Source organism: Mus caroli, unplaced genomic scaffold, assembly GCF_978045245.1.
Source record: "Mus caroli unplaced genomic scaffold, Mus_caroli_1 scaffold_4, whole genome shotgun sequence".
Lineage (NCBI taxonomy): Eukaryota > Metazoa > Chordata > Mammalia > Rodentia > Muridae > Mus > Mus caroli.
The window spans coordinates 34,805,920-34,833,590 of record NW_028227259.1 but is presented as its reverse complement, the minus strand read 5'-3'; the positions used below and the strand labels follow the sequence as shown (position 1 = coordinate 34,833,590).

Here is a 27,671-nt window from a genome sequence, read left to right as displayed (position 1 = left end):
GAAGGCAGCTTTTGGGTAAAGGCCCCAGGCCTGTGATCTTGGCCAATTCCTCGTTCCACCTTGCCTACCTGCAGCCTACCCTGGGGCAGGGTGCCTGCAGGCAGCGCCTGTGAACTCCCTTGAAGACCACCTGAAGGCAAGCTATAGGGGCATTGGAGGGGTTCAACAGGCCTATAAACCCCCAGCTAAAGAGAAAAATGGCTTTTAGAGGGTCTGCACTCACAGGTGTGCCTTTTATCCTCTTCACCAGGGTCCGAGCCTGGGCCGGCATGTCCCTAGAGAGAGGGACAAAAGTCACTTTCAGACTTGCTTGGGATGGAGAACCTAATCCGGACTCCAACAGTACTAACTCCATGAAAGTCATTCTAAGTCAATCTTGAGGATTCTGCTTGGGTTTTTTCTCACCAGGGAGCTGCCAGGGACCTGGGGCTACACCTATCCAGACCCTGATGCCCCTGGGGCAGGATCTGGGTCTCACTGACCTTGTATCTACGATTTGAACATTCTCACCAGAGATTTTTTTTCCTCCCTCTTTTACCAAATCTTTTCACTACAAGCCAAGCCTCTTTGATTCTTACTCGGGTGCCTGTTTTAAAAATAATCCATTTTATTTTTGAAAAGAGTCACATTCCTAAATTATCCCCCAGCTTTCTCCTTCCCAGGCATGGCGAGCCCTTCACCTTCATCTGAGCCCCAGTGCCCAACCCTCGGATCCCTTTGTTCTTCTCAGTCATGACTTGCATCTTGACACTATTATCTTCTCCCTCCCTCCCAACAGGACAGGAGAGCCCAGTGCAGGCAGGACTGGGCTCCGTTCATTACCCTTGTTTGTTGGAAATTAAGGCATACTATTAGGTTCGAGATACTCGGTAATGAGACTGGTGGTAGAATAGCACACAGCAATGAAAAGGAATTAAACGTGGTTATCTGCAGCATTGATGGACCTAGGAGAGCTGTGAGCAATAGGCCTGTTTACAGCACGATGGCAGTGATAGCCTCATGGGTACACAGGTGTCAAAGACTCATCAAACTATATACTTCTGAATATCCATGGTTCATTGTGGGTCAATATAGCTCAACGAGGCCAAATCCTTAAAAAGACAGATGGACTGAGCTAGGTGTGGTGGAGCACACCTGCAATCCCAGGCCTAGGGATACAGAGGCAGGAGAATTGGGAGTTGAGGGCCAGCCTTGGCTACACAGTGAATTAGAGGTCAGACTGGGTTACCTGAGACCCTGTCACAAAACAACAAAATTGAGAAATCAGGTGAGCAAAAGACACATGGCCAACATGAGAAGCCAACGCAAGATGGTTATAGTCTGTGTAATGCATGGTGCCGCCCCTGTCCCTTACGTGGAGAACGTATGCACCCAGGATTGTATTGATAGGTACATATAGGTTGTAAAGTAAAGGCACAGATATGCTGCAACTTTTAATAGGCCCAAGTCAGGCTCAAGGGCATTCATAGTGATGAGCCCTTAGGTTCCCTGGGGAGGTGCGGTGCCTTTTGCATCCCCCTCACTCTACCCCCCCCCCTCCCAAGCAATCTTCTTCCTAGCCCCCAGGCCCTCCCTCACCACGCTCTTCTTTCCTGTGTCCTTATCTGCAGCTCTTCTGTCTCATCTCCCCATCCCCTCCAGGGCTCAGGGCCTCTCCTTGTAGCTGTTTCCACAGCTCTGTGAGTCCACATAGGTCCCAGGCCTGAGACAGGTCCTGATATTCTCCTGCCTTCCTAAGCACTCTATGGGCCAGTATCAAGTGAGCCCAGTCTGTGGTGTTGTCTAGTCCCTTGACGGACTCATTCCTCAGGGCACAGGGTTTACACCATTTCAGTCTATGCTATCTCTCAGTAACTCAGAGAATGAATGCAATTTTGCTTGTTGTTTAGCAGAAGGGAAGTTAGCTGTTGAATAAAACTGTGAAACTAAATATCCCAAATAACAGCAAATTTTTGTACGCATGTGGAGTACTTAGTCCTAAATTCTTTCTAAAGTTTATCTCCTTTAATCCTATGACAGCTCTGAGGGACAGGTACTATGATTAACCTCGTTATAGAGGAGAAAACCAAGACTCAGAGATGCTAAGAAACTTGGTCAAGATCACATAGTCTTACAGGTTTGAGGAAAGATTTGAACACAGAAGATCTGACCTCTGTGTACCTGACTCATGTGTACATGAGTGCTAGGGATTCAAACTTGGATCCTTGTATCACACCCCCCCCCCCACCGTGAGCTCATACTTATCCGCTGATAAATGACAGAGTAGAGATAAGAGAACAATTCCCAAACTTTACTCAAACTTTGCTTCCCCCAACACTGGACACTTTGTGTCAATGATGTCTCCTACCACTGCCTCTGCTCAGGCAGAGGTGCAGGGTGGGGAGGGGAGGGGAGGGGAGGGAAGGGGAGGGGAGGGGTGGTGGGAGACTGAAGAGAGACAGCTCAGTGGGTAAAGTGCTCGTTATGCAAGCGTGAGGACCTGTGCCGGAATCCCCAGTGCCCATGTAAAAGCCAGGCACAGCAGTGTACCCCTGTAATCTCCTTGGGGTAGAGATGGTGCACTCTTGAAATTCACTAGCCAGCTAACTAGCCATATTGGTGAGCTCCAGGCTCAGAGGGAGACCGAGTCTCAAAATACAAAGTGAGGAGGGCAGCGAGTTGGTTCGGTGAGGGAAAGTGCTTGCTACACACAAGCCTGAAAACCCAGAGTCTGAGTCCTGGAAGTCCATGAAGTAAGGAGAGAACTGACTTCTCAAAGATGATCACGCACCTCCCACGTGTATACACACCACACACAAATAATAAAATCAGAGGGCTGGAGAGAAAGCTCAGCAGTTAAAAATGTTTGCTTGCAAAGGACAAGGATTCAGTTTTCATGCCAAGCAGCTTATAGTCGTCTGCGTCTCTAGCTCTAGGGATCCCAACCCTATCTTCTGGCCTCTGCAGGCACAGGAGAGCACACAGGCACACTCACATGCACACAAAAGAAACCTTTGAAAATTTAATGCTGGCGAGTTATTTATTGGAATATGACATTGTCCTCTGGCCTCAACTTGTAGGAGCACAAGGAGTACATGTATACATGCACCTGAATGCACATACCCACATGCCCCCTCCCAAAGAGAGAGGAGGAAGGGAAGAGAGGAGGAGGAGGAGGAGGAGCACTGACAGAGCCTGGTGATCAAAGCCTGGCTCCATGCATATGACAGTAACTATGTGGAGGAGGAGTAGGAGCACTGACAGGCTGAGGAACCAGGCCCTGGTGAACAAAGCCTGGGTTCTATGATCATGACAGTTACTAGGAGGAGGAGGAGGAGGAGGAGGAGGAGGAGGAGGAAGAGGAGGAGGAGGAGGAGGACTTAACAGACTGAGGAGCCAGCCCTAAAGCCTGGGCTCTATGCTCAGGACAGTAATCCTAACAGTCACTAAGTGCTAGAATGCCCACAGGGCCCAGTGTTTTGTAGACAAAGAAGTCCTTCCTCATGTGACACTGAGGAGCTATCACGGCTTCTGTGGCATGGAGATTCACACTGAGCCCTGGGTCCTGGTTAGGCTTCCAAAACGAATGTTCTCTGTAAGCAGAGTGAGTCAAGCCTGTGCCGTCTCCCTGGTGACAAGAACACAGCAGCAATCCTTCTGCAAAGCAAATACCCAGCACGCTCTACGCTCTATGCTCTGCGCTCTGCTCCATGCAGGAAGTCAATGAACCCAGTCAGGCATTTCAGCTTTCATTACCTGGGTTTCTGTCAACAACAGAGAGCCCAGAGAAAACAACCACTGCTGAGCTATGTGAGGGGCCCTGACAGCCAACTGTCAAGGATATGAGACAAGACAGAGAAAAGCAGAGGAAGCGAACTGAGCGATTCACAATGTTGTGAGCCACTCTGAACAGATGGCTCATGTCCCTGAGAGACAGGAAGTGGGACTGGAGCCAGCAGGGACAGAGCCTGCTTGTGTAGTAGATGGGCTCCTATTGCCCCTTTAACAGTGCAGTGGTCAGGGCTATGTTCAGGAATGGTTTGATCCAGGTTCTTCCCTCATAACTTTCTAGGTGACTTTGGCTGTTTAAGAATGTCTCTAGCCACAAAGCCCACATCATAGTACCTGTGCCCAAGGGTGTACAGATTACAGGAGATATTCACGTGGAAGATCTGATGCAGGTCCAGCACTCAGGGATGCTCTGCGTACTGAGGTTATGACCCAGCTGGGTCCTAGACACTTCCCCTTGCTGTTCCCAAATTCCCACCTTAATCTCTTTGCTAGTCCCCACATCAACTCACTGAGCTCTGGCTCCTTCTTCTGCCACATTTAATCCTGCCATTTTGTCCAGGGTACCAGTAGAGAATCCAATGATGGAAGGGTTGAACTTCTTCAGGATGTCTTTAGAGAGGGATGAAGCAGAGAGCACAGCTGAAAGGAACTGAGGTGGGCATGTAGTTTGGAAGCCCATGTGGGTGGGAGTGTGTGTGGGGTGCTTATCCCTCTGGGGCTAGCCAGTTTCCTCCCCTGCAGACAGTGCCCTCTTTCCCCCACTGTAGGCAGAAGCCCTTAGTCTCAGTGAGGGTTATGGTGGACATTTTGGTGAGGGCTACTTACTGGGAAGTGTGGTATGAGTCTCCAACTTTCCATCTCCTCCAATGCTGAAGAAGAGAAAGTAACTTTGTCAGTCAATGTTGCACTGACCTTCGGCCTTCTGGGCTGTCACAGGTAGGAGTCAGGACAGAGGGATTCTGTCCTTGAGGCATTTCTCCTTCCACCCTCAGAGCTAACCCAAGCATCACCCAGTCTCTTTGGATATCAGAGTTGGGCCATGTGGACTAGGCCTACCCCTGAGCAGGTGGTGGGGAACCCACTTCCTATACCTCTTTTGTTTGTTTTGATTTTGAAACAGGGTTTCTTTCTGTAGCCCTGGCTGTCCTGGAACTCTGTAGACTCACTCTGTAGACCAGGCTGGCCTTGAACTCACAGAGGTCCGCCTGCCTTTGCCGCCTGAGTGCTGGGCTTAAAGGCGTGTGCCACCAGTGCCTGGCTTCTTATACCTCTTTAGGGGACTATTATCTGTAGAGAGTGAGCCAAGAGCACTCTTACCTCCAAGACAGCCCCCTCCAGGGCGTGGCTAGACTTTTGGATCCCCTTGGCCGAGCTCCCGTGGCTGTCTGTGGAGAGCAAAGAGAAGCTTTAAAAAGGGTTCCACTGGGTGGTGGTGCATGCCTTTAATCCCAGCACTTGGGAGGCAGAGGCAGGTGGATTTCTGAGTTTGAGGCCAGCCTGTCTACAAAGTGAGTTCCAGGAAAGCCAGGGCTATACAGAGAAACCCTGTCTCGAAAAAACCAAAAACCAAACCAAAAACCAAACCAAAACAAAACAAAACAAAAAAGGGTTCCCTGTGGCAATGTAGCTTGAGGACTTCCCGGGGCCTCTGGCCCTGGAATCGCAGCTGGCATTAGTCTTTGTTAGGGAAGGTCCCACTCTTCTCTATGCCTATTCTCTTCTCTGCTGTCTGCGTTCCTCCCAGTCTTGCTTGGTCCTGCTGATCTCTTCTGATGCTTCCCTACCCCAGTGAAGGTCCTTTAATTTGTCTATCATACCCTTGGAGACATTCACATGCCTGCAGTGGACAACACTGGCATCCCATCTGACTTCATAGGTACCACAGGCTCCCTTCCTGCCATCAAGGCTCATCTCCAGGGTCTAAAGCAAAACACTGTCCCCAGTATGGATGCCATAATCCAGCATCCCCATTCTGTCCCTCTGCTTCCCACTTTCTTTGTTTTTTGAGACAGGGTTTCTCTGTGTGGCCCTGGCTGTCCTGAAGCTCAGTGTGTAGATCAGACTGGCCTTGAACTCAGAAATCTGTCTGCCTCTGCTCCCAAGTGCTGGAATGAAAGGTGTGTGTCACCATCTCCTGGCGCTTTCTTGCAGAGCCTCCAATTGAGGAACACAGGCCTGTCACTTCTTTCAAAGCCCAGGGCCCTGAGCTGTGCTGCTCTGTCCTTGCCCTCTCCTTCCTTCTCCCTTCCTGGAGTGTTGCTCCCCCTCCCCCTCCCCACCCCACCCCAGCGACCTCTAGTTTATTCTCTCCTATCTCTGACCAAACCCCTCCTTGCTGTCCCCCTCCAGTTTAGGGTCAAAGCCAAGCCCCTCTTCCCCAGTGGGGACACATACTCTGAAGCCCACCTCCCCCTTTTGCTTCGTCTTTCTCATTTCTTTTCTATGAAGATTTCTTAGACTGCCTTCTTTTATTTAAAAAAAAAATAATAAAAAAGAAACATTCTACCTTTGAAATTTACCAAAGTAACGCATGCTCACCATAACCAATTAAACAAAGATTAAAAACAAACAAACAAACAAACAAGCAAGCAAAAGAACAACTTAATCCTACCACAGGAATCTTTCACCAAGGCTTTGGGGTACAACTCAGCTAGCAGGGTTCTTGCCTGGTATGCATGAAGGCCTGGGTGGGTTCTCAGTGTTGGGTTTGATAGTATACACCCATAATCCCAGCACTCCAGAGATAGAGGCACAAGGGTTGGGAGTTACAGGAAGTCTGAGGCTAGCTTGGGCTACCTGAGATCTTCTCTCAAATTAAACAATCAATATTGGGCCGAGTAGCTCATGCCTATAAACCAGCAACTTGAGAAACCAAGGCTTGCTATGAGTTTGAAGCTAGCCTGGGCTACAGAGCAAGCTGGAGACTATTTATTGAGACCCCTCAACTCACAAAACAAAATGGAAATAATCTAGTCCTGACAACCTCCTTCATCTATTATATCATCTCTTTCCCCTGACCCCATGCACATGCCCTACCAGGGTGAAGTCATGGTTGATCTGGCCTGGAACACACCCTTCACTACTTTCCCATGTCCACAGCACAATTAAAATGCCTTCATTTCCACGTGGGGTAGTTTTGTTTCCACAGGAATGGACATGAATTGTGAAAGTACTGCATGTCACCTATTCACTCATGATTCTCCTCCCTGGAAGTGTCTTGCTGTCTTAGCCAGAGGGCTATGATGTCCCACTCTTCCTTTTAGAATTGCTGACTGAGCATGGTGCTCACAGCAGTAGCTAAACAGCAGACTAGTGGAACTGTGCCAGGACCGAGTTGGGTTTCTCTCTGTCCCTAAGGAACATGTCCTTAAGCAGGGTGAGGGGTCAGGGGCGATATGTAGATAAGACCTATTACTTTTTTGGACTGGGTTGATGGTGTTGTGTTTAGGCAACATGTATAATACTGACAATGTTAGGGAACAGTAGGGGATCAGGAGGAGGACCTTGTGCACAGGTGAAGCTCAAGTAGGGCAAAGGAAGATGGGGGGCTGGGATACACAAGTCATGCCTGGAAGGAATCCCCTTGCTGAACCTGAATGTAGCATTGGTGCTGAAGTAGAGCTGACTCTGCAACTGCTAGGCTAAATTCTGTGGAGCCCACGCTGGCCCGTGGCTTAGTACTCACAGTCAGAAAGTCACCCATTGCTGCCACCACCTTGATGTCTGCTGGTCGGAGCTCATGAACTAGAAGAGACAGGCAAGAGGAGAGCTGGCAGATGTTAGCCTGATACACTGAGTCTGCCCTAGCTCACAGATCCTTCCTTGTGCTGCCCGATTCTAGCCTCAGGCTTTTACCAGTGCTGTCCCTTCTTTTCATTCAGAACACTGAGGCTCTGAATAGCAGAGGCTTGATAGCTACCATCCAGTACCCTACGGGTTGGTCCAGCAGAGTTCCAGTGTGGGTCATGCAAAATAAGCAGCTAGGATCACATCCCTGGCTGTACTTGTCTCACCAATCAGGGAGGCCTGAGGAGCTGTGTTGAAACTTCAAAGAGACTAAATGGACTTACTGGGAGGAGTGGGGGGGGGGAGGCCTGAGCCCTCCATGAGGGAGTTCAGCAGTAAGTACAGAGCAGCTTCTTGGGACCTCCAAGCATCTAGCTCTGCCATGCATTGGAATCAGCAAGGTCCACTCAATGCTCCAGGTACACCTACAGGTCTGGCACCCAATGTGTGTGCTGTTTCCACTTACCTGAGGTGGGTACCTGGCTGGAAGGGCTCTTCTCTGTGCACAGGAAGTCACTGCCCCAGTTCTAAGTCAGGAGAGAGAAGATAAGGGTCATCACTCACATGCAGGCAAAGTACACCTAGGAAGAATCAGCCAAGGACCTAGAGATATGCCACTGGAGCCGTTCCCAGATGGGTACGAGTGGTTATCGGGAGGTGTGGAAAAGGAAATCAGAGAGAAGTGGGCTTCTGCTTACACACACACACACGCACCACACACTACACATACACAAAACACATACCACATACACACAAAACACACACACACTACACACACACAAAACACATACCACATACACAAAACACATACACACAAAACACACACACACTACACACACACAAAACACATACCACATACACAAAACACATACACACAAAACACACACACACAAAACACATACCACATACACACAAAACACACACACACTACACACACACAAAACACATACCACATACACAAAACACATACACACAAAACACACACACACAAAACACATACCACATACACACAAAACACACACACACTACACACACACACACAAAACACATACCACATACACACAAAACACACACACACTACACACACACAAAACACATACCACATACACAAAACACATACACACAAAACACACACACACTACACACACACAAAACACATACCACATACACAAAACACATACACACAAAACACATACACACAAAACACACACACACAAAACACATACCACATACACACAAAACACACACACACTACACACACACAAAACACATACCACATACACACAAAACACACACACACTACACACACACAAAACACATACCACATACACAAACACACACACACAAAACACATACCACATACACAAAACACATATACACACACACACACAAGCACAGCCTTTCCTTTCCTGACTTATCTATGTTTGAATGGAGCCAGCAGCCACAAAGTAGAAGAGAAAACAGTGAATTCTTACAAAAAGTAGTACTGCAAAGGACACAGATTTTACACATCTAACACAAGAGGCTCTACATGTCTAACATGAGATATTTTCTAAGTCTAACATGAGCGCTTTGGTGGGTGTTGTTATTAATGTTAAGCTGATTGACATTAATTATGATACTAGAGTCTAAACAACCATCCATTAAAATATTTTTAGAAAAATGCTGAGGTTGTGTAATTGCTAAGCTCCTGGCTGCTGCACAGCTCTGCCACAGACTGTTTTCCTTGTGTCTAACCCTGAGCCATCAACTCCTCCTGTGTACAGAAATGAATGCCTGCTACCCTGGACACTTTAGTCAACTGCCCTTGTGTCTAGTACAGAGTGGGCTTTCCAGGTGCCTGGGGAGTCAGGGTGTGGTGGGGGTAGAGGCAATGACAATCCAAGGGAGCTCTGGATAACTGACTTTCCCCAAACATGTGAATACTAGGGGTACAGCAGTTGCCTGCCCACAATAGTTTGACTGATTTTCTCAGAGTGTGAGTGACTGCCTCCAAAAGGCCATCTGAAGTCAGGGCTTCTTAAAGCAACCCTTCAGAGCAACCAAGGAGGAGCTGTCAATCAAAACACAGCTTTCACTTTGAAGGGGAGGGAAGTACAAACTGTCAATCAAAACACAACTCTCATCTCAAAGGGATTAGGAGTTAATATTTCAGTCCCCACCCCACCCCACCCCCCAAAAAAAAGAAGAAAGAAAAAAAAAACCAGTGACAATGGCCTAGGGGTGTAGATTTAAGATGCCCCAAATAACATGTTCAATGAAGAAGTGGTTTTGTGAGTTTTTATAGTCACAGAACAAAAGAAATACATTGATGGAAACATTAAATGTCAGGTTATGCTAAAGGAGAAAAATGTCCTCTCAGGTGCCTCTGATGACATTTTTAGCTTTGGGGTTGATGAAAATTAGTGGTCCATCTGTTTAGCTTATGTGGGGTGTTTTTTTTTAAAGTCTCCCCTAATAATCACAAGGATTTGGGTTGAGCCCAGAGTTGGTAAATGAATAGCTCCCAAGAAGACTAAAGATCGAAGGAGAGAATTCGGTCCTGGATCTGTAACATTCTAACTCTACATTCATGACATTCTGATCATTCAACCTTGAAGAATCTTTAACATAAGCGTGGCTTCCCTGGGGGGAGGGGAGGGGAGGGGCCTTCAAACATGCTCTTAAATATTTGCTTTGTCTAATAGGTTAGTTTATTCCATGGCCCTACTCAGCAGATCACAGTGATGTCACCAAGTTGTTTAGACGTTTCATGGGAGTTAAAAAACCAGGCAAATGGGAAAGTTGCACTTGGGAAATGTAAGTCTACAAAAGATAGTTCTAGTGTCATAGAACTCTCTAATAGTCAAGCATGTTCTATTGGAGTTGACACATACAGATCGGACCTGTCACAAAGGAAAGGACACTGTGCTATGAACTTAACTGGGACTTTCCAGGGTACTGCCATCTTGCTGTATGTACACCAAGTAGGTGCAGAATAACACTTTGTAACGAAGATAGTGTTGATGTTGCCTATTTTAAGCAACAATCTATTAAAGCAAGCACACACCCTTTTTAAAGTTGGTCAATATTTGAAAGAAAAATCCCTGAGACTAAAGGTCCAGGAGAGCAGGTCCTACCCCTCCCTGCTCACTACTGCCCATCCCCTACTCAGCATGGTGGCTGCCCCTCTCAGTGTCTGATAAGGAGGTGGGAAATAAATGAATGCCAGGTTGACAAGACTCTCTCAGTCACACAGGAGTTTGGTCAGTGGTTCAAGCAGAACCTGACTCCTTTGAGTTAAGATGGGTCAGAACCCAGAGATCCTGGAGGTGACAGCTCCCAGCCACACTGCTGCAATAGTCAGAATGTCACACTTGACAGCCTCTTGGCACTTCCACAGAGGCTATTCTCTGAGCTTCAGCTGGCTTATGAAAGGTGTGGCAGTTCCCGCCTCTAATCCCAGCATTTAGGAGGCTGAGGCAGAAGGATCATTGTGACTTAGAGCCCAGAGATCATATTTCAAAAACCAAAGACTTAAAAAGCTAGGCGTGGTGGCGGTACACACCTGCAATCTAGCACTTAGGCAATGGAGGCAGGAAAACCAGGGGTTCAAGGTTGTCCTTGGCTATGTAACAAGTTTTAGGTCTGCCAGGACCATGTGCAACCCTATCTTAAAAAGCAAGTTTCCCCCAGTCATTGATGTCTGAAATCATCTCCATACGGCTGCAGATAGGGAGGTCCTCCCGTGGCTTCCCCGGGCCTCTCTGCCCGGACCCTACCCTCCATTCCCAGGCACTCAGCTCTGTGTGGGCTGGCCCTGAGCACCGCTTTGATCTCTGAGCTTTTCACCAGCCACACTCACAAGCCCTGACTTCAGCCACTCTCTCCTTCCTCCTCTTCCTCGATTATTGTCTGCCGCCAGCCTCTGTGCTCTCCCTGGCCCTCCATGCGGCTGCCATCTTTTTGACCTGCATGTGTCAGTTCAAATCTCCCCATCTCAGACAGGCTCAGCAATTATGGTTCATCAGAACCAGCCACCTTGGCTCATCATTTTCTGTCTGTTGTCTCCATCCTCTGAGCAACGGCTGTCCCTATCCTAAAGGATCGTTTTAGCTATGTCCTAGATGCCTCAACTCAGCAGATGGGACTCTGTAAAAGCTAAGTCCCATCTGTTTGGTCTACTCTGACTCCCTGAAATAGTGTGTGACACATATTAGATGCTTACTAAACAGTTGTGAACTCTATTGGACCCTAACTACCCAAGTCAGGACCACACCAATGTTTCCCTGAATCCCCACCAGCTCTCAGCATGGATGTTAAATGTTTTGTTCTCTGTCCTGTTGGACTAGACCTAGGTCCTTCAAGGTGTAGTGTGGTCCAGGATCTGGCAAGCTATCTTTGGAGTGTCAATCCTTAAAGCCACAGGGCTCTGAAAGCTCAGAATGGGATTGATTGATCCCAGTAAGAGTGGGGGTTGGTATGGATATTCATCAGCTTCCTGTCATGCCTGGCACAGAGCTTCCTTCCCACTGAGTTTAGGGTTCCACCTTCAGGAAGTTGATGGCACTTCATGCCCCCTGCCCCACCCTCAACACTAATACCTACCTCCCCTTATCCCTGCTATCTTGATCTTGTAAGCTTAAGCTGTTTAATTGAAAACAATGTCTCTGAGGACAGCAAAGGTCAGTGCACACTGATCTCAGGGCTTCCTCTGCTTGGCCACTGACATCAGGTGGGCAACTTGAGAACAAGTCAGGACTATTCTGGGGCCTTAGTTCCAGATTGTTTCGTTTTGGTTTTGTGTTTTTGTACATTCCAATTCCCAGTATGTAAGATGGGTATACTTGTGCTTAAACTAACAGTGAAATCTGCACCACGCCCCAAGTCCCTGGCAGGTGAGACTGACTTGTGTCTAAGGGACACAGACATGAGTCAGAGGTTACCTCAACGGCCGGCTTGGTAGGGTACTTGTAGTTACTGTTCCGGAAGGTTCTCAGGAAGGGCTCGTCCTAGGAGGAAAGAGAAATCCCAGTGAGGTTATCTAACAGCACGCAGGCTGCAGATGAGTTCACCACCCTGCCATCCAGGTTGATTTAACAGGGATCTGCACTGAAGCAGAAAGAGATGCATAGACAGAATTTCAGTCCTTCCCGGAAGGGTTTTTGTAAATGCTTGTTAACCAGGGAGGCACAAATAGAAGGCTTAGAGAACGTTCTTCACATCCTGTGGTCTGGGCTCCATGGGCTCTTGTAAACTGTAGCGATCACACATCTCTAATGGTCCTCTGGCTTATGTATTTTCTTCACTTTTTTTTTTTTTCTGGCAAAAGAGTCACAGCCCAGCACCTTTCTTCCTGAAGAAGGGTTATCAATGTATTTTATTATCTGTCACCTCTCTGTCTTCTTTGTGCTGTGCATTACCCCTTTAAGTTGGCTTCCTGTTTTCAGTCATTTCTTTTTCTCCCTGACAAACCTGCTCTTCAGGCCTCCACACCTATCTGCTGTACAATCAGTGCTGATACAAGCCCTGTCAACATTCCCAGTCCACCCAGTTGCAGGTGATGGGTTAATCAAAGACGGGAGGAGGAAGCTGCAAAGGAGAACCAGGGGGAAAAAAAACAACCGAGAAGGAAATCCAACATGGAATTGAAGCAAGGCCAACTTAAGGTCTGGACTAGCAAATACTGGTAGACCCAGGGCAGGGAGGCACTCAGGGAACATGCTTGTGGATTAGAAAGACCAGGACTGGAAAGAATGGAAACCAGACAGGAAGGGAGTAGGGACATGAGAGAGGACAGACAGATTGTTGGGAAAGATATCTTTAGAGATCAATTCCAGGTGTTGTAAACTCAAGTTTCCTCAGTAAACTGGGCTGAAAGAGGTTTTATTTTGGCTGAGGGAGGGGTGAGAGAAGAGGAATTAGGAAAAAGAGAGGGGGAGACAGGAGGAGGAGTAGGAGGAAGATGAAGAGGAGGAAGAAGGTAAGGAAGAGGAGGAAGAGGAGGGAGAGAAGGAGTAGGACAGAGGGTTAAAATGGTGAGGCCCATCTCCCCTTTTCTTCTGAGTGGCAGTATTCCCATCTGAAAAAGAGGCCAGCCACACTCAGGTGGTGTTACCAGTGCAAGACAGAGAAGCTTGTAGCGGCACACAGCATATGTATTTAGGCTGTCAGTGTCAGCATAATTATTTATTTATCAGTGCCATCAGCATCTCCCCAGGAGAGCAGCCGGGGTACCTTGTACAAAAGACAAACCTATACGGGTCTGCTACCTGTGCCCAGAGCAGTGCTGAGGGGAGAGCAGCAGATCTGTCCCCTAGGCATAAGGGAGAAGGACATGAGATACTCCTAAGCAATGAAGAACTGAAGACCTGGGAATGTGGAATTTGCTGAGAGGCTGATGCAAGACTTGGGGACATACGTCCCTCGGGACAAGACTGGGCGTGGGTGCTAATTATGACTCTCCCTCCACAAAGAAGCCCTGGCTGGAGCTGGTTGGTACTAGTGTGGCCAGCACAAGACAGGGCAGAAGCCAGACAATTTTCACCTTTCTGGAAGAGCTTGGAGTCACACAAGTATTTATCTGACCATAAGATCCATTAGTTAGGGGAAGAGGAGAGGGTGCCTGAAGAGGTCAGAGGACCGAGAAACCTTGGAATTCTGCCTTTGTTGGCTCTTGGTTGCTTGGTGCACGTGAGTCAGACAGGTTTAAAGGCCTGAGATGGAGCTGACATCGTCATGAGAGATTCCTAGTTGCAAGCCCGGGCAGGTAGAAGGGACACTGCCTGGCTTCTGTGGGCTGCCACGGAGGCAGAGTCCAGGGCGAGAGCCAGCAGTTGAGTCAGCGACTGGCTGGTGAGCCAGGCTGCCTCATGGCTAGATGGGAGGTTCTGAGAGAAGGAAGGGGTCTTTTTATCCTGAGCTCTGGAGACATTTAATCCGCCCCAACCCACTGCTCCTCTTTTGGTAGGAGTGGTAATCTTATACCATATGTAGCTTCCAAGGGGAAATGTGTTTTAAGGGTTTGGAAATTTAGGGTTGGTGTCTGGGAAAAGGGGAAAAAAAGTGTGTGTGTGTGGGGGGGGGAGTGAGAGACAGGAAGCTAGTGCTATGTGGTTCAAGGTGGTGATGGGGTGTTGGGGGTAGGGTGGGATGACTAGAAATAGATCAACCTCAGTGAGATGAAGCATACCTGTGGAGAGAAGACAATAAGACTGAGACAGGAGAGTCTAAGAGGAGCCTTGCTTCTAGGGTTAGACATAGGGATGCCATTGGAAGGTGGGAAGAGTGGCAATCAGAAAACAAACAAACAAACAAACAAAAAAAAAACGTGCTTAAGGCTTCTCAAATCCAGGGAGGAACAGATTCCAAGGAAGAAGACGTTAACTGAGACAAAGGTCAAGAAGGAGAAAAGCTGAAAGAGGACGGAGCTCATTTTCCAGTTGTCTCTGGAGTTAGGGAAGCAAGGGGCCAGAAAGACAGTTAATGTAGGGAGGGGAAAGAGTCCACAGAGCCAATCGAGGCTCAGCTATAAGTAATTCACCCAGCCTGAAAACACATCCTAAAACCATGGCAGTATTGTCAAGTCCCCCCACCTGGCACAGCAGAACTTGTTAACAGTGAGGCTGGGGATCAGGGAGGGGAGGGGGACTGGAAGTACTCACTTCCAGCTTGCTGCCTGCCCCGCCCCCACCCCATCGGTCTTGTTGCTTCTATGTTTAGACACAGCCTGGATGAAAATATGCACTGCCTGGTCCCCGCCAGCTCGTGCTGAGATACGGTGGACTTTTGTACAGCTCTGAGGCACATACATGGCAGATGGCACCTGAGACACTGTGCAGTGAAGCTGGTCTGGCCAACAGATGGACCCTTTTGGAATGGGCTCCAAGGTTGCTTAGCAACAGCTTCTTCTGGGCTGGGCTTTTTACAGGCTCTAAGAGGCAGGATCTCTTTCCTCACCTTAAGGATAGTTAGGTCATGTTTTGTCCAGAATGGAGGCGATAAGCTTGAGCTTTTAGGTAGGGCATCAGCCCTTTGTGGGGAGCCTAAACTGGGACAGAGAGGGGCCTAATTTGCCTTGGGGGTCACAATGAAGGGACTCTCCCTGATCTGGGGCTGGGTTCCCAATTTGGCAAAGAATATATTTGTTGGGAGGGAGAGCTCGTGATGGCTAAGAGTTGACGCACTGGAGTGGACTCTTATGGTTAATATTCACGGTGGCTATACTGATTATTAAAGCACTAAAGTACTAAATTATAGGCTGGGAGATGGCTCAGTTGGTAAAGTGTTTGCCATACAAGTATGATGACCTGAATTTGGACCCCCAGAGTCCATACAAGAAGCCAGATGAGGAAGCATGAGCCTGTAGTCCTAGAGCTGAGGAGGTGGAAAGGGAAGGATTCATGGGACTCACTAGTCGCCGGTCTAGGAAAATGGGTGTGCTCCAGGGTCATTAGGACAGCCTGTCTTAAAAACTAAAGTAAGGACCAGTTGAAAACATCCAACATCAACCTCTGGCCTTCGTGTGTTCATGCACGCATACCCATACAAACAAGGGTGCACAGATATGGGAAATGAAATTATTATGGTATGATGGTTGCTTTAAGTCCTCAAATGCTCCTCACTGCCTAAGTTCTCCAGGCCCCTCCCACAACACCGCTGGGTAGCCTCAGCAAGTGGCAGTGAATATATGTTCACACATGGCATAGAGGGGCCTCACCCAAGCCCCTTTACCCAGCATCTGATCAACTGTTGGCACTCAAGGCACCCATGCACACTGATAATCACATGACTCGACTCTCTTTGCTTTGGAGCACCAGATCCAGGCACTGGACCCTCTGATACCTTAGCTCTTATCCCAAAGACAGCTGACAGGGAGTATGGAGCAGGATAGGGGCTCCCCTTTTCTTGGGATCCCCAGCAGATATCCCAAGGGAGCTACAAGCCTAGGCTGAGGCTCTGCCTGCTGAGGAGGGTGGGAAAGGCTGGTAGCTGTCTGAGCCAGGCTGGAAACCCAGCCTCCCAGATTAGGTCAGGCACTCTGCTTTTATGGCCACTAAGGGCTCTCTAGCCTTGGCCTTATTAGGTTAAAAAGCCGTAAGCCAAAACCAGAAACAGGAGCTGAAGGCAATGGGAACATGAACCTGCCCCCACTCCAGGCCTGAAGTCACGTTTAACATATTCCTCCTTAAAAGGAGGCCTGAACTATCCCTTATGCCAATTCAGGCTGGTCCTTTTGAACCCTCCCTGGTGGTAGCTTGGTCGCTCTCCCTTTGTGGCTTCTGTTGTTGGTCCTTTTCATGGGGAAAGCATTCAGTCCAGTTTCTAGGCTCTAGTTGCTCTCTTGGCCCACCCACCCACATTCCCATCTGCTCTTCTCTTTCTTGCACTCCTGGCTTCTGCTGCCCAGGCTCCTTTCTCTGTGTGGACCACCCTTATCATCCATCTCAAGGACACATTTCCCTCTCCCCCACTTCCAAGTCCATCTCTCAGCCTAGAGGCTGAGCAAGCCCCATTGAAGGAGGAGGAGAAGGGGGGAAAGGGAGAGGGAAGAAGAGGAAGGGAAAAAGGAGGATAGATAAAGTAGTCCCTCTCTTATTACCTTGGTAGGACAGGCCAAAGTTAGGTATCCTTTTGGGTCCAAAGTATCAGTTTTGTTTCCCAGGGGTTCAAGCTGATTAGGGAAGAAAAGAAAAACACACCAAGTTTGTTTGTTTCTGTTGAACACTCCCTGGCAGCCTCCTGCAGTAGGAAGGCTCAGAACTTCATTTTGGCAGATGTTGGCAGTAAGGCTCAGAGCAAGTCAGTTAGTGTTTCTGGAAATTCAAAACATTTCTGAGGGGTTGTGCAGGGGCCAAAAGATCACGTGGTTTCAACTGCCTAGCATAAGTAATGGTGTACAGAAAAGGTTGAACGAGGGGTGTCTGCTGGTGTGTTTGTGGGGTTGAGTGTGTGTGTGTCTGGGGAGGTATTTGGTGTGTATGTGTGTGCATGTGTGGTGTGCATGCACATTATGAGTGGGTGCCCATGCTTGTAGGTGTTCATATGGAGGTCAGAGGACAAGGGTCTTTATTGCTCGCCACCTTACTTTTTGAGTAAGGGACTCTGACTAAACTTGGGAATGAGTGTGCTGTTCCAGCTAGACTGGCTGGCCAGCAAGCTCCTGGAATCTCTGTCCCCTGGCCCTGGGGATACAGAGGAGTCTCCAGCTGCTTTTACATGAGCCCTAAATATCTGAATTCTGGTTTATCCCCCAAGCCATCCCCCCAGCCCTTGGAGAGACTTTTGTGTAGGTAGCATACCTCATCATAGATGAGAAGAAGCACAGAGGACAACAGGCAGTGTAACCTGGCCAAACTACTCTCCAGGATCCCCTGTGGCCATGCTGTAAGACTTGCACAAATGTGCCAGCTGCTGACCCTCCAGTCCTATCCCAGTTTGTAGGGCTGGCACTTTGCACCAGGTTACCCTACCAGGAACAGTCCTATATCTTACCATGTTGGCCCAAAGGGCTCTCGCGAGCTGAGTGTGGAACTTCTGGTTCAGGTGGATGCAGTCTGGGGCAAAGAAGGATGTATCTGGATTCCCATTCTGAAAGAGAGAAAACATACTTCCTCAAAGGCCCGTGAGGTTAGAGGGAGCTGTGGACTATGTGATCCTTGAGACTGATCACAAGATACTGTCCTCTTGTGGAAACCCCTGAGGAACATGAGGGCATTCCCACAGATTAAATAGCTTTGGGTGACCTCAAGCCTGCACCTGACCTCCATATTCTCCATAATTCTAATAGTACTGTATGTTTGGGCACATCTGTATAATGCCTAACTCATGCTGTAGTGAAGAAGCACATTTCTCAGTTCCTGGGGGAGTCTTGGGTAGCATATTGGTTAATATTGACATCAACCCAACAAGATCTAGAATCCCCAGAGACACAGCTCCCAGCAGATTGGTGAGGGATTTTCTAGGTTAGGTAAACTGGGACAGGAGGACTAACACTGAATGGATGCGGGGTACTGGACTTTGCAGAGATAGAGAAAGCTCTCTGAGCACCTCTGCTTCCTGATACAATGTGACCAGCTACCTCATGCTCCTGCCCATGGCTTCCCTGCCAGGATACATTGTATCTTCTTAAACTAAAATATAAGCCAAAATAAACCTCCCTCCCTCCCTCCCTCCCTCCCTCCCTCCCTCCCTCCCTCCCTCCCTCCCTCCCTCCCTCCCTCCCTTCCTTCCTTCCTTCCTTCCTTCCTTCCTTCCTTCCTTCCTTCCTTCCTTCCTTCCTTCCTTCCTTCCTTCCTAAATTGCTGTGCCAGGTATTTTGTTACTATCATGAGAATACTAACTAGCAAAGGGAGGTAGGGTGGGGGTGGGGTTTCCTTCCTCATTTTCAGCCTCCTTTGGTAGAGAGGTTTAAAGTGGGCACCAAGCAGGCCTGGCCAGAGCTGGCATCAGGATAGCTGGGCACCATACTCCAGCTCTTCTCTGCAGCTGAACACAGCTCTCTATCCAGTTTCCCTGAAGCTGAATAAGGCCTTGGGCAAGAGGCATTACCTGCTCTGCCCACAGAGCTCTTCTGCACTGAGAGAAAGTGCCAAGGAGCATGGCCAGTAGGTGGGAACACAGCACGGGAACTCTCCTTTCTAACCACAGAGCCATGTGAGAGAGAGACCATGTGTGGTCTGAAGTCACTGATGTAGAGTTAGATACTTGGGAGTTCTCCCTGTCTTCTATGTTCTATCTGACTTTAGGAAGGATATGTCACATCTCTGCACTTTTGTTCTGTGAGGCTTACAGTATCCCCAAAGACAGTCGTGGCAATCTTATCTGTGGGAAGCATAATGTCTGGGCTCAGATGTTGCATGTGCCTGCTAGCATAGCATCTGCAGATCTCCCTGTGGCCTTCCTGCCTTCTTCTCATGCCATGGAGGCACATGCATTCCTGCCTTGGTTGTTCTCTTGCAAAGATGCCCATAGCAGTTCTTCCTCCAGAGCTCAAGATTGGGGGTGGGGGAGTATACCTCTAGGACAGGGAGCTTGATGTTGAGGAGAAAGGGCTGCAGTACCACAGAGAAGTCCTCTCGAGTGTCGTAGCGGCCTGACTCAACCAGTTGGAGCATGCTACTCTGGGAACACACACACATACAAACAGCAGCCTTTAACACAGGGTAGGGTACATGGACTCTCTGTCCCCATCCTATTGGACAGAGAAGCTGACTTAGCCGTTCATATGATGTAAATGTTTTTTGATAGTAAATCCCATTCAAGAAAGTTTGGAAATGGGTTGTTTGTTTGTTTGTTTTTGTTTTAAACTTGCCATCTCTAAGGCTAGGTAGACAGTCCCACAAAGAACAAAAAGACAGAGAAGATACTCCAGAGATCATCAGCCTCCTAGCCTGTAATCTCTTTTTTGTGGCCTATCTGTGGGGACTGGTATGAGAGTTGGAGCCAGAGATATGGGGAGAAGCTGGCTTCCAGTGTGATTTCACAGGGCCTCCCAGACCTACTGGCTATCAATAAGAGCTGTCCTGCCACCCCCTCCTGCTACACCAGTGTCTGAGCCACACCAGTTTTGCCATCTTGGATGCCACTGGGGCATTTACAACCAGGGAAACTGAGACCCTCAGTCAGATTGGAGCAAAGAGAGCCCAGGATTTCCTTCATGCCTCCCCTGTGTAGCAGGGGCTTTGGGCTAAAGTATAAAGAACACAGGCGGAGGAGGGCATAGGAAGGTACTACCCTCTTCCTTACCTGGTAGGATTTGATGAAGGCCTCCAACTTTGCCAGCTCATGGGAATCCTTCCTCGGGGTCAGAACACAGTTGCACAGGACACTGTATAAAGAAAGGGAGGCAAGAAGATCCAATAGCTGATGATTCAGGGACTGCTTCTGGCTACCCAGAGCTGGGAGGGATAACAGGGTTCATTCAAGCCCTGATTTGGCAGCACAAGTGCCTGGAGGTTTTGAGATACTTTTCCTAAGTACTAGAGAAAGAGATGAGAGAGGAGTCTGAAGTTTGAGTGAACTCACTTTAATAAGTACCAAAATTGGATTTCAGAGGCTAGGCCAGACACATATTCTGTTGAGTAAATGAATTCAGGCAATGAGAATACGATGCTTAATTAAAAAAACAAAACAGCCATGCATCTTCTTCCTGACAAAGTGCCTGGCTCAGGTGTTCTGTCTCTTGTTCTCTGTTGCAGTTTAACCACACACAAAGACTATTCTGCATTGCCCTTTTCAGTTTGGGCTACTCAGTCTCTCCAACAGTAGCCCTGGTGGTCTTGCTAGCATAGAAATTCCTGCCTGGCATTTAGGATATGATAAGGGATCAGATCAGAGTCTTAACCTCCCATGGGCAGAGGCTCCAGAGAGGCACTGCTAAATGCAAAGGTCAGACCGGAGCTTGGGATAGATAGCTCTTGGGTAGGAGGAATGGTGCCTGCCTACCTGATCTGATTCATTGGGCACTTGTTTGGGTTCTTCAGGAACACTTCCCGAATGATACTGGGGTTAATGAAGTCCACAAGGTTGACCAGGGCTCTGGGTACCTAAAGAGAAGGCTGCAGATGAGACAAGCTCTCCCAGGGTTTGGATAGAGTCTCCCTTTAGACTTCCAGCTCAGCTCATCCCTTAAGTTCAAGAGACAGGTCCATCCACATGGGACTACTTCATGGGGTTGTGAGCCCATGCATGATGCTAGTACAGAAATGGGTGGGGAGTGCCCTGCCCAGCTTCAGTATAGATGGTGCCTCTGGAATGACAATAAATGCTAAGTGCATAGCTCTGTTCAGCCACCATTTAGTGAGCCAAAATACGTGATAGGCAACTTATTTGCTAGGTCATTGGCTCCTGACCAACTTTTGCCAGCTTGACACGGGTCAACTTCTTCTGAGTAGACACGGGGACTCAGATACTCAGCAGAGCATCTGGTGGTCAGAATGCTACTTCCAGGGCATGGCAGGGACAGCTTGTTGTTGCCACAAGGTAGCAGTGGGGTAGAAGATATAAGGCTAGGTATAGAAGCTCTTTCCCTTGGCTGGCTCCACCCTTCCCCTCCCCTCCCACCTGCACCTTCATTATACTGGAGCTGAAACCAAGTTACAGAAGCCCTCACCCACCTCCTTATGTAGAATGTCCAAGGCATTCTGGAGATGGTCATAAAAATTGGCTGCAGAGTAATGATTCTGGGAAGAGAAATGGGAGGAGAGGAAGGGGTTGTTGGTTCCAGTGCAAAAGGCAGAAGAGGCACTTGTGGGCTTCCCTTCTGGGTCCAGCTCCAAGGACTTGTTTCCCTGCCCCAATCATCTGTGAGTCTATCAGCATGCTAGAATCTAAGCTGAATGCCTGACCACTCACTGTTGTCAGGGACAGGCCAACTAGAAGACTGGAACCATTAACCAGAGTGAAAGATGGAGACATTCTTCAAAATGCTTGGGGTCAACAGTTTCTTCTCTTTCATACGTTGTAAGAAAGAGAAGCAGCACCATATATGTCTACCTAGTCCTGCATGCTTGGGACGGACATGCATGCGGTGCCAGATACCACAAGGCCGACAGTATGGAGTGTGCATGCATGAATGTGTGCGTGAGTTATGTGTACCGTATACAATGTAGCTGGCTATGAATGCCCCCTTGAGTGAGTTGTGAGGATCTTTCTTAGAGAAGATCTCCAAAGCCTAAGGATCAAAGTCAGGGTCAGCCCTAGACCCTATCTCATTACCGAATCTGTGCAGAAGTCACACAAGTCACTGGCGCCGATCATCACCGTGATGACCTTCCAGTCTTGTCTGAAGTTCACTCTCTGCATGAGGAGGGAGGAAAAGGCTCATTGTTTCTGACAAACTATCACAGCTCTAGGAAATCCAGTCAGCCCCATGTGACTTCCTCATCCACTTGAAATAATACAGCAAGAACCTCAAAGTTGATGACATTCTAGAGACTTATTTATAGACCAGGATCTTAGCAACAGGAGGGACCTTTAAGGTCACTGTGCCTGGCATTCACTTTCTCCCCATTGATGTAATATCCTCTAGAAGGTCTCAGTCAGGATCTTCCCTATCTCTGCTTGAATGCCTCTAACTATGGGGTGCTTGCTGATTTTCACAGCATTTGGGAAAACCTTAGTGGGCTAGACAACTACTGTTTATCAGTAGTGATCAAATGGACTCACGCTATCACTCTTCATCTTCTGAACCAGAGTCTGGACTTGGCTTGCAAGGTTCCTGAGAAGAGAAAGTCAGTGCTTCCATTGACAGAGTGTACATTTGACATCTTACCCCAAGGGTCTACACACTACAGGCTCCCGTGACACTACATGAGCTGCAGAGACCCCCCCCCCCCAAGGCTCACAGGCCACAGGGCCTCCTGTTGGAGAGACCGAATGGACCAAACTGAAAATGTCAATGAAGAGTGCTCGTTATGTTTGGCTACCCATGATGGCAAGCAAGAGGCAGAACCCCCGAACCAGCCTCCTTGTCAGGAGGAGGAGAATTGTCAGGAATAGAAAGGATGAAATACATCTCAATACATTCTAATACATATCTAGAAATACTGCAGCAAATGGCTTTGTGAACAGCAAGCTGGGAGATTGTCCTAAAGTCATCAAAGCCACTCCTGGTCTCATTTTGTGCTCATGATATTCTTAAGGTCCCACACTGAGAATCCACTTGCCTTTGATGTTCCATTCTTTTTGCTTGTTTGCTTGTTTGCTTGTTTGTTTGTTTGTTTGTTTGTTTTGAGACAGGGTTTCTCTGTATAGCCCTGGCTGTCCTGGAACTCATTTTGTAGACCAGGCTGGCCTCGAACTCAGAAATCTGCCTGCCTCTGCCTCCCAAGTGCTGGGATTAAAGGCGTACGCCACCACCGCCCAGCTGATATTCCATTCTTAAGCAGGTTTTCAGTATATAACCTAGGCTGGCTCAAGTTCTCCACTGCTTGGATTACAGGTGGGCACCACTACAGCTTGCAAACTTGTCTGTCTTGAGTAGCTGGGAAAGATCATGTAATTGGATGTATGAAGGTTTAGAATGTTTCCTTTGCTTCCTAGCTGCCTAGAAGCTGACAGTTTGATGCTCAGGTACAGTAACCATGGAAACATTCCCATTGACACAATCCCTTCTTTGTCACAATGGCTGTGATTCTTCACATGTGCCTGTATCATGTACCCACATATGTGCACACATATATGTCTATTATGTGTCACATGTGTAACTTGTTCTGTGAGCCACTTTCAGAAAAGTAGAGAGTAAACGCATGACCCACACATGCCTGGGTTTATAATTCATGGCTCTCAGCACAAGTCTGAGTGACGGAGCCATAGCATTGTGGTCTCCTTGGATAGGCTAGTGGGACAGTGCATCACAAGCCATTATAGAGCCCAGCAAACAGGTGTTGGGGGCATGTCCACCAACTAGAGGTGTAGGGGCAAGAACTGAGGAGCAGCAACCCCAGGCTTCCAGGACCTCTAGGAGAAGAATTAGTGTTGCCTCGAGAGACCATCTCAGGAGGCTAGACAGTTCTGCCTCAGCACCACCTGGAAATCTCCAGTCTGTTTTATGTTAGCTCTATGTCAGGGCTGGAGAGAAGATGAGATTTTCCCAGAGGCTCCCTCAGGTTGGAGATCTTTACTTTGATATAGTAAGTCTCTCCTGATCATATAGGGCAATCGCTACCTGTGAGGCTCTGGGGAAAGAGGGATTCTAGCACCATTATTTCAGACAGAGCTTCAAAATTTACCAATATGCTTAGTCAGTTCAATTCTTAGATGACATGGTGTGTGAAAGGCTGATCACTGAGGAGTCAGGTAACAACTGTAGAGACATAACCCCTCCCATGTCCAAGGAAACTAAACTCCATGCTATAGCTTTGGTTATGGACAGACAGGAAAAAGTACCCTTAAAATCACTGCTGCAGATAAGGTGAAGTCCCTTTGTAGGTCTCTATGGGGTATCTGAGGGACTGACCATGTGCCTCTCTCCCCCTTTCTACAGCTCCCCTGAATGTCATACTCAGCCTTCGCCCCAGGGACAGCCTGGTTAAGGAAAGCGCTTGGAGAACTGGAGTCACCGGTTCCTACTGAGTAGCCCTTGAGATTTCCATTAAATTCCCGTAGGATATCTGGAAGAAGAAAGGCAGACTCTAGCACATGTGTCTGTCAGAAACTTTCTCTGTTGGAATGACGTGATGACAAGACAAGGTTGGAAGAGTCCCCCTTACAGAAGCACATCTCTCTGCCCAACTTACAGAGCAGTGAAGCCCCACCCCCAGCCCCCACTCTTGCCATCAGATTTGCCCCAGTATTTCTTGGGCCAAATGGAAAAACTCAAGGCTTGAGGAATTTGGTGGCTTGTCCTAAGCCAATGGTTCTCTACCTTCTTAAAGCTGTGAGCCTTTAATACAGTTCCTAATGTTGTGGTGACCCCCCAACCATAAAATTATTTTTGTTGCTACTTTATAACTGTAATTTTCTACTGTTATGAATTGTAATAGAACTATCTGATATGCAGGATGGTCTTAGGTGACCCCTATGAAAATGTCACTCAACCTCAAAGGAGCCTTGACCCATAGGTTGAGAACTGCTGCCCTAGGTCACCTCACAAGAAAGAGCAGGGATTGAACTTAGGTCTGCAGGGTCCATGTCTGATGTCCATGCCCTCAGACTGACAACTGGGGCCTCGTCTCCTACTTCAGGGCTAGTGCCCAGGAATGCACTAATTTTTTCTAAAATAGCCCCATTCAAGCCCTTGGTATCTACTTACTGGGCAAAGTGGTCACGTCCTCCAGGGACTTGTCCCCACCAGCACTGAAGGGAGAGAGCAAGGCAGGGAAGGAGAGAAAGCAAGTCAGTATATAAACGTTACCGAAGAAGGATCCTTGCTGTCCTTATATTTGCAGGATCCTGGGAACATTCTAGATTCACCAGTAGACTGTTCCCTGCTTAGTCTAGGATTTGAAGCTAAAGGACTTTCTGTCACCCTCTCTGGAGGGGAGTACTTAGTTGAGGACCCTAAGTGCTCAGTATGGGCTGCATGTAGGCCTTAGCTCTCTCTCCTGTCCTAAGCTTAGGAGTTAGCTGCGGACATCTCCATGAGACAGAGTAGAAAGCTGAGGTGCCGGGTTCATTTCTAAGGGTAATTTAAACCTAGCTTGAGCTGGAAACCTTGAGAACACAGATAACTTTCTTCTGCCCAGCATCAGGTAGATTCCAATGGAAGATTCAGGGGACAGAAGGAAGCTTGCTGCCGTCTAATGCCCGGTCTCATTTTATCTGGCCTAGCCACAGACCATACTGCCTAAGAGGAGGTCATTTCCTTCCACATACTTAAAGGAGATACTTCTTTCTATCTTAAAAAAAAAAAAAAAAAAAAAACTAGATGCTCAAATATTTGGTATTTACTGTTTGGTTTCTTCTGTGCCCCTTTGATCAGTTCCAGTCACTTCACTTCAGGCCAGGGAGTTTGAGAACACAACCTTACTTAACATCTAGCACACTGGAAGAGACCTCTCAAAGATGCCACAAATCAAAGCTGCTCTTCCGTCAAAGAACGCTTGGAATGAAGGCCACTGTCCTGTACCTGGGTGGTCAGGGACTTGAGCTGGAGGAGTTCTGCCTGCCGTATTACTCCATTCTGCCCCCACCCTGTGGCCTATCAGATGTGTGGCCTGGGCTAGTGGCTTGGCTTCTTGTCAATGGTCACCAATTCTTTTCTAGCTCTACATGCAGGTGTTGCTTCAGAATCTTATCTTCTCCCAAGCGAAGTCAGCAGATTGAAGCATTTAGACGTGGGAGGAAATGATAAACCCTTGTACTGTCCCATCTGTTGCCTTCTGTGTGTTTCTCTCAATGAACAAGATAACACACAAAAATGCATACATACTATGTACCCCCCACTGTCATTTCTTAAAGGTACTTAAAAAAAAAAGGAAGGTGGCAGAACAAGACCAGCAGGCTTCCCAGTGCCATTTTAGAATGGTATGTCCAAGAGGATAAAAGATACCTACACAAATAAACCCAGAGAGCTTCAAAAGTATTATGTCACTGTTTTGATCAGAACTATACAAACATGAGAAGAAACAGTCACGTCAAACATCTAGTCTACATTAGACTCTTCAGCGAATGTAATATGTGACACATGAGCTCAGGGCTAGACTCTCCTCATCTGTTGTCACCCAGCGTGCAGAAAGGTATAGATGTTTTGTGATGCGTGTTGGAAGAGTCAGAACAAAAACAAGGAGATGCATTTTGTCTTGGGTAAGTCATTTTTATTTGGTTCATGGAGTAATCCCAAATAAACCAATGTATTTCTACCAAAGAAAAAGCCATACAAAGCAGTGGTTATCGACCTGTGAGCCATAACCCCTCTTAGAGGCCACAAGGGTGGCCCTGAGGCCATCAGAAAGCAGATAATTCATAAGAGTAGCAAAATTATAGTTATGAAGTGGTCATGAAAATAAGTTTATGGTTGGGGGACAGCACAGCATGAAGGACTGTATTAAAGGGTGGCAGCATTAGGAAGGTTAAGAACCACTGCAAGAAAGCTCTCTGACCGACTCACTGGTAAGCTAGATGACAATGAAGAGATTCACAGGCACAGGGTCTTAGGCCAAGGGACCTTGGAACCAGCCAAACCTCTACAGGTCCTGTTTACAACCACCCATACCCCAAGAACCCCCAGGCCCTTTCTCTCCTGTCTATATGAGGTCCATTTTCCCCCACCCCCCATTGTTTCCTTGAAGGAAAAGGCCCAGGGTACTTTGTAAATTTTCCTGGAATCATTTAATTGCCTGCTATTTCCAGTGTAGTGAGCTCTAGAAAACCGTTTTTCTCTGGTCAGTCTATGTCATGGACATTTCCCAACAGATACTTCAAACAAAGAAAATTCTAGAATTAAGGGAAACTGAAGATCAAACATAAAACACAGATCAGAGCCCTTTCTATGCTGGCCTGCACATGAAGGAAATAGTAAGTAGTGTTTTACCTCAAATACAAAGGAAATCCCCTCTTGGACAGCTAACATCCCATGGAAGAACTCGGAGAAACACCTGCCTGTGTGCCTGTCTACTGCTGTCACTTAGACTCTAACTTAACACTGTCTTCAACACAGGTGCACTTAGGGGAAGATGTTTGGGACATTTAAG

The 27,671-nt window shown here is 47.8% G+C and overlaps 1 protein-coding gene across 1 annotated transcript in view; it reads right to left on the bottom strand.

The window, feature by feature from the left end:
* Window positions 1–20,978: 20,978 nt before the first annotated feature.
* Plb1 (phospholipase B1) overlaps window positions 20,979–27,671 on the bottom strand; it is a 107,336-nt gene continuing 100,643 nt past the window's right edge. The window contains exons 35-40 of the mRNA XM_021162761.2: window positions 25,292–25,335; window positions 24,542–24,650; window positions 22,705–22,756; window positions 22,255–22,335; window positions 21,654–21,719; window positions 20,979–21,083 (exon numbers count right to left, since the gene is read on the bottom strand). Of these exons, the coding sequence (XP_021018420.2) occupies window positions 20,979–21,083; window positions 21,654–21,719; window positions 22,255–22,335; window positions 22,705–22,756; window positions 24,542–24,650; window positions 25,292–25,335 (457 nt within the window). The remainder of the gene's footprint in view (window positions 21,084–21,653; window positions 21,720–22,254; window positions 22,336–22,704; window positions 22,757–24,541; window positions 24,651–25,291; window positions 25,336–27,671) is intronic.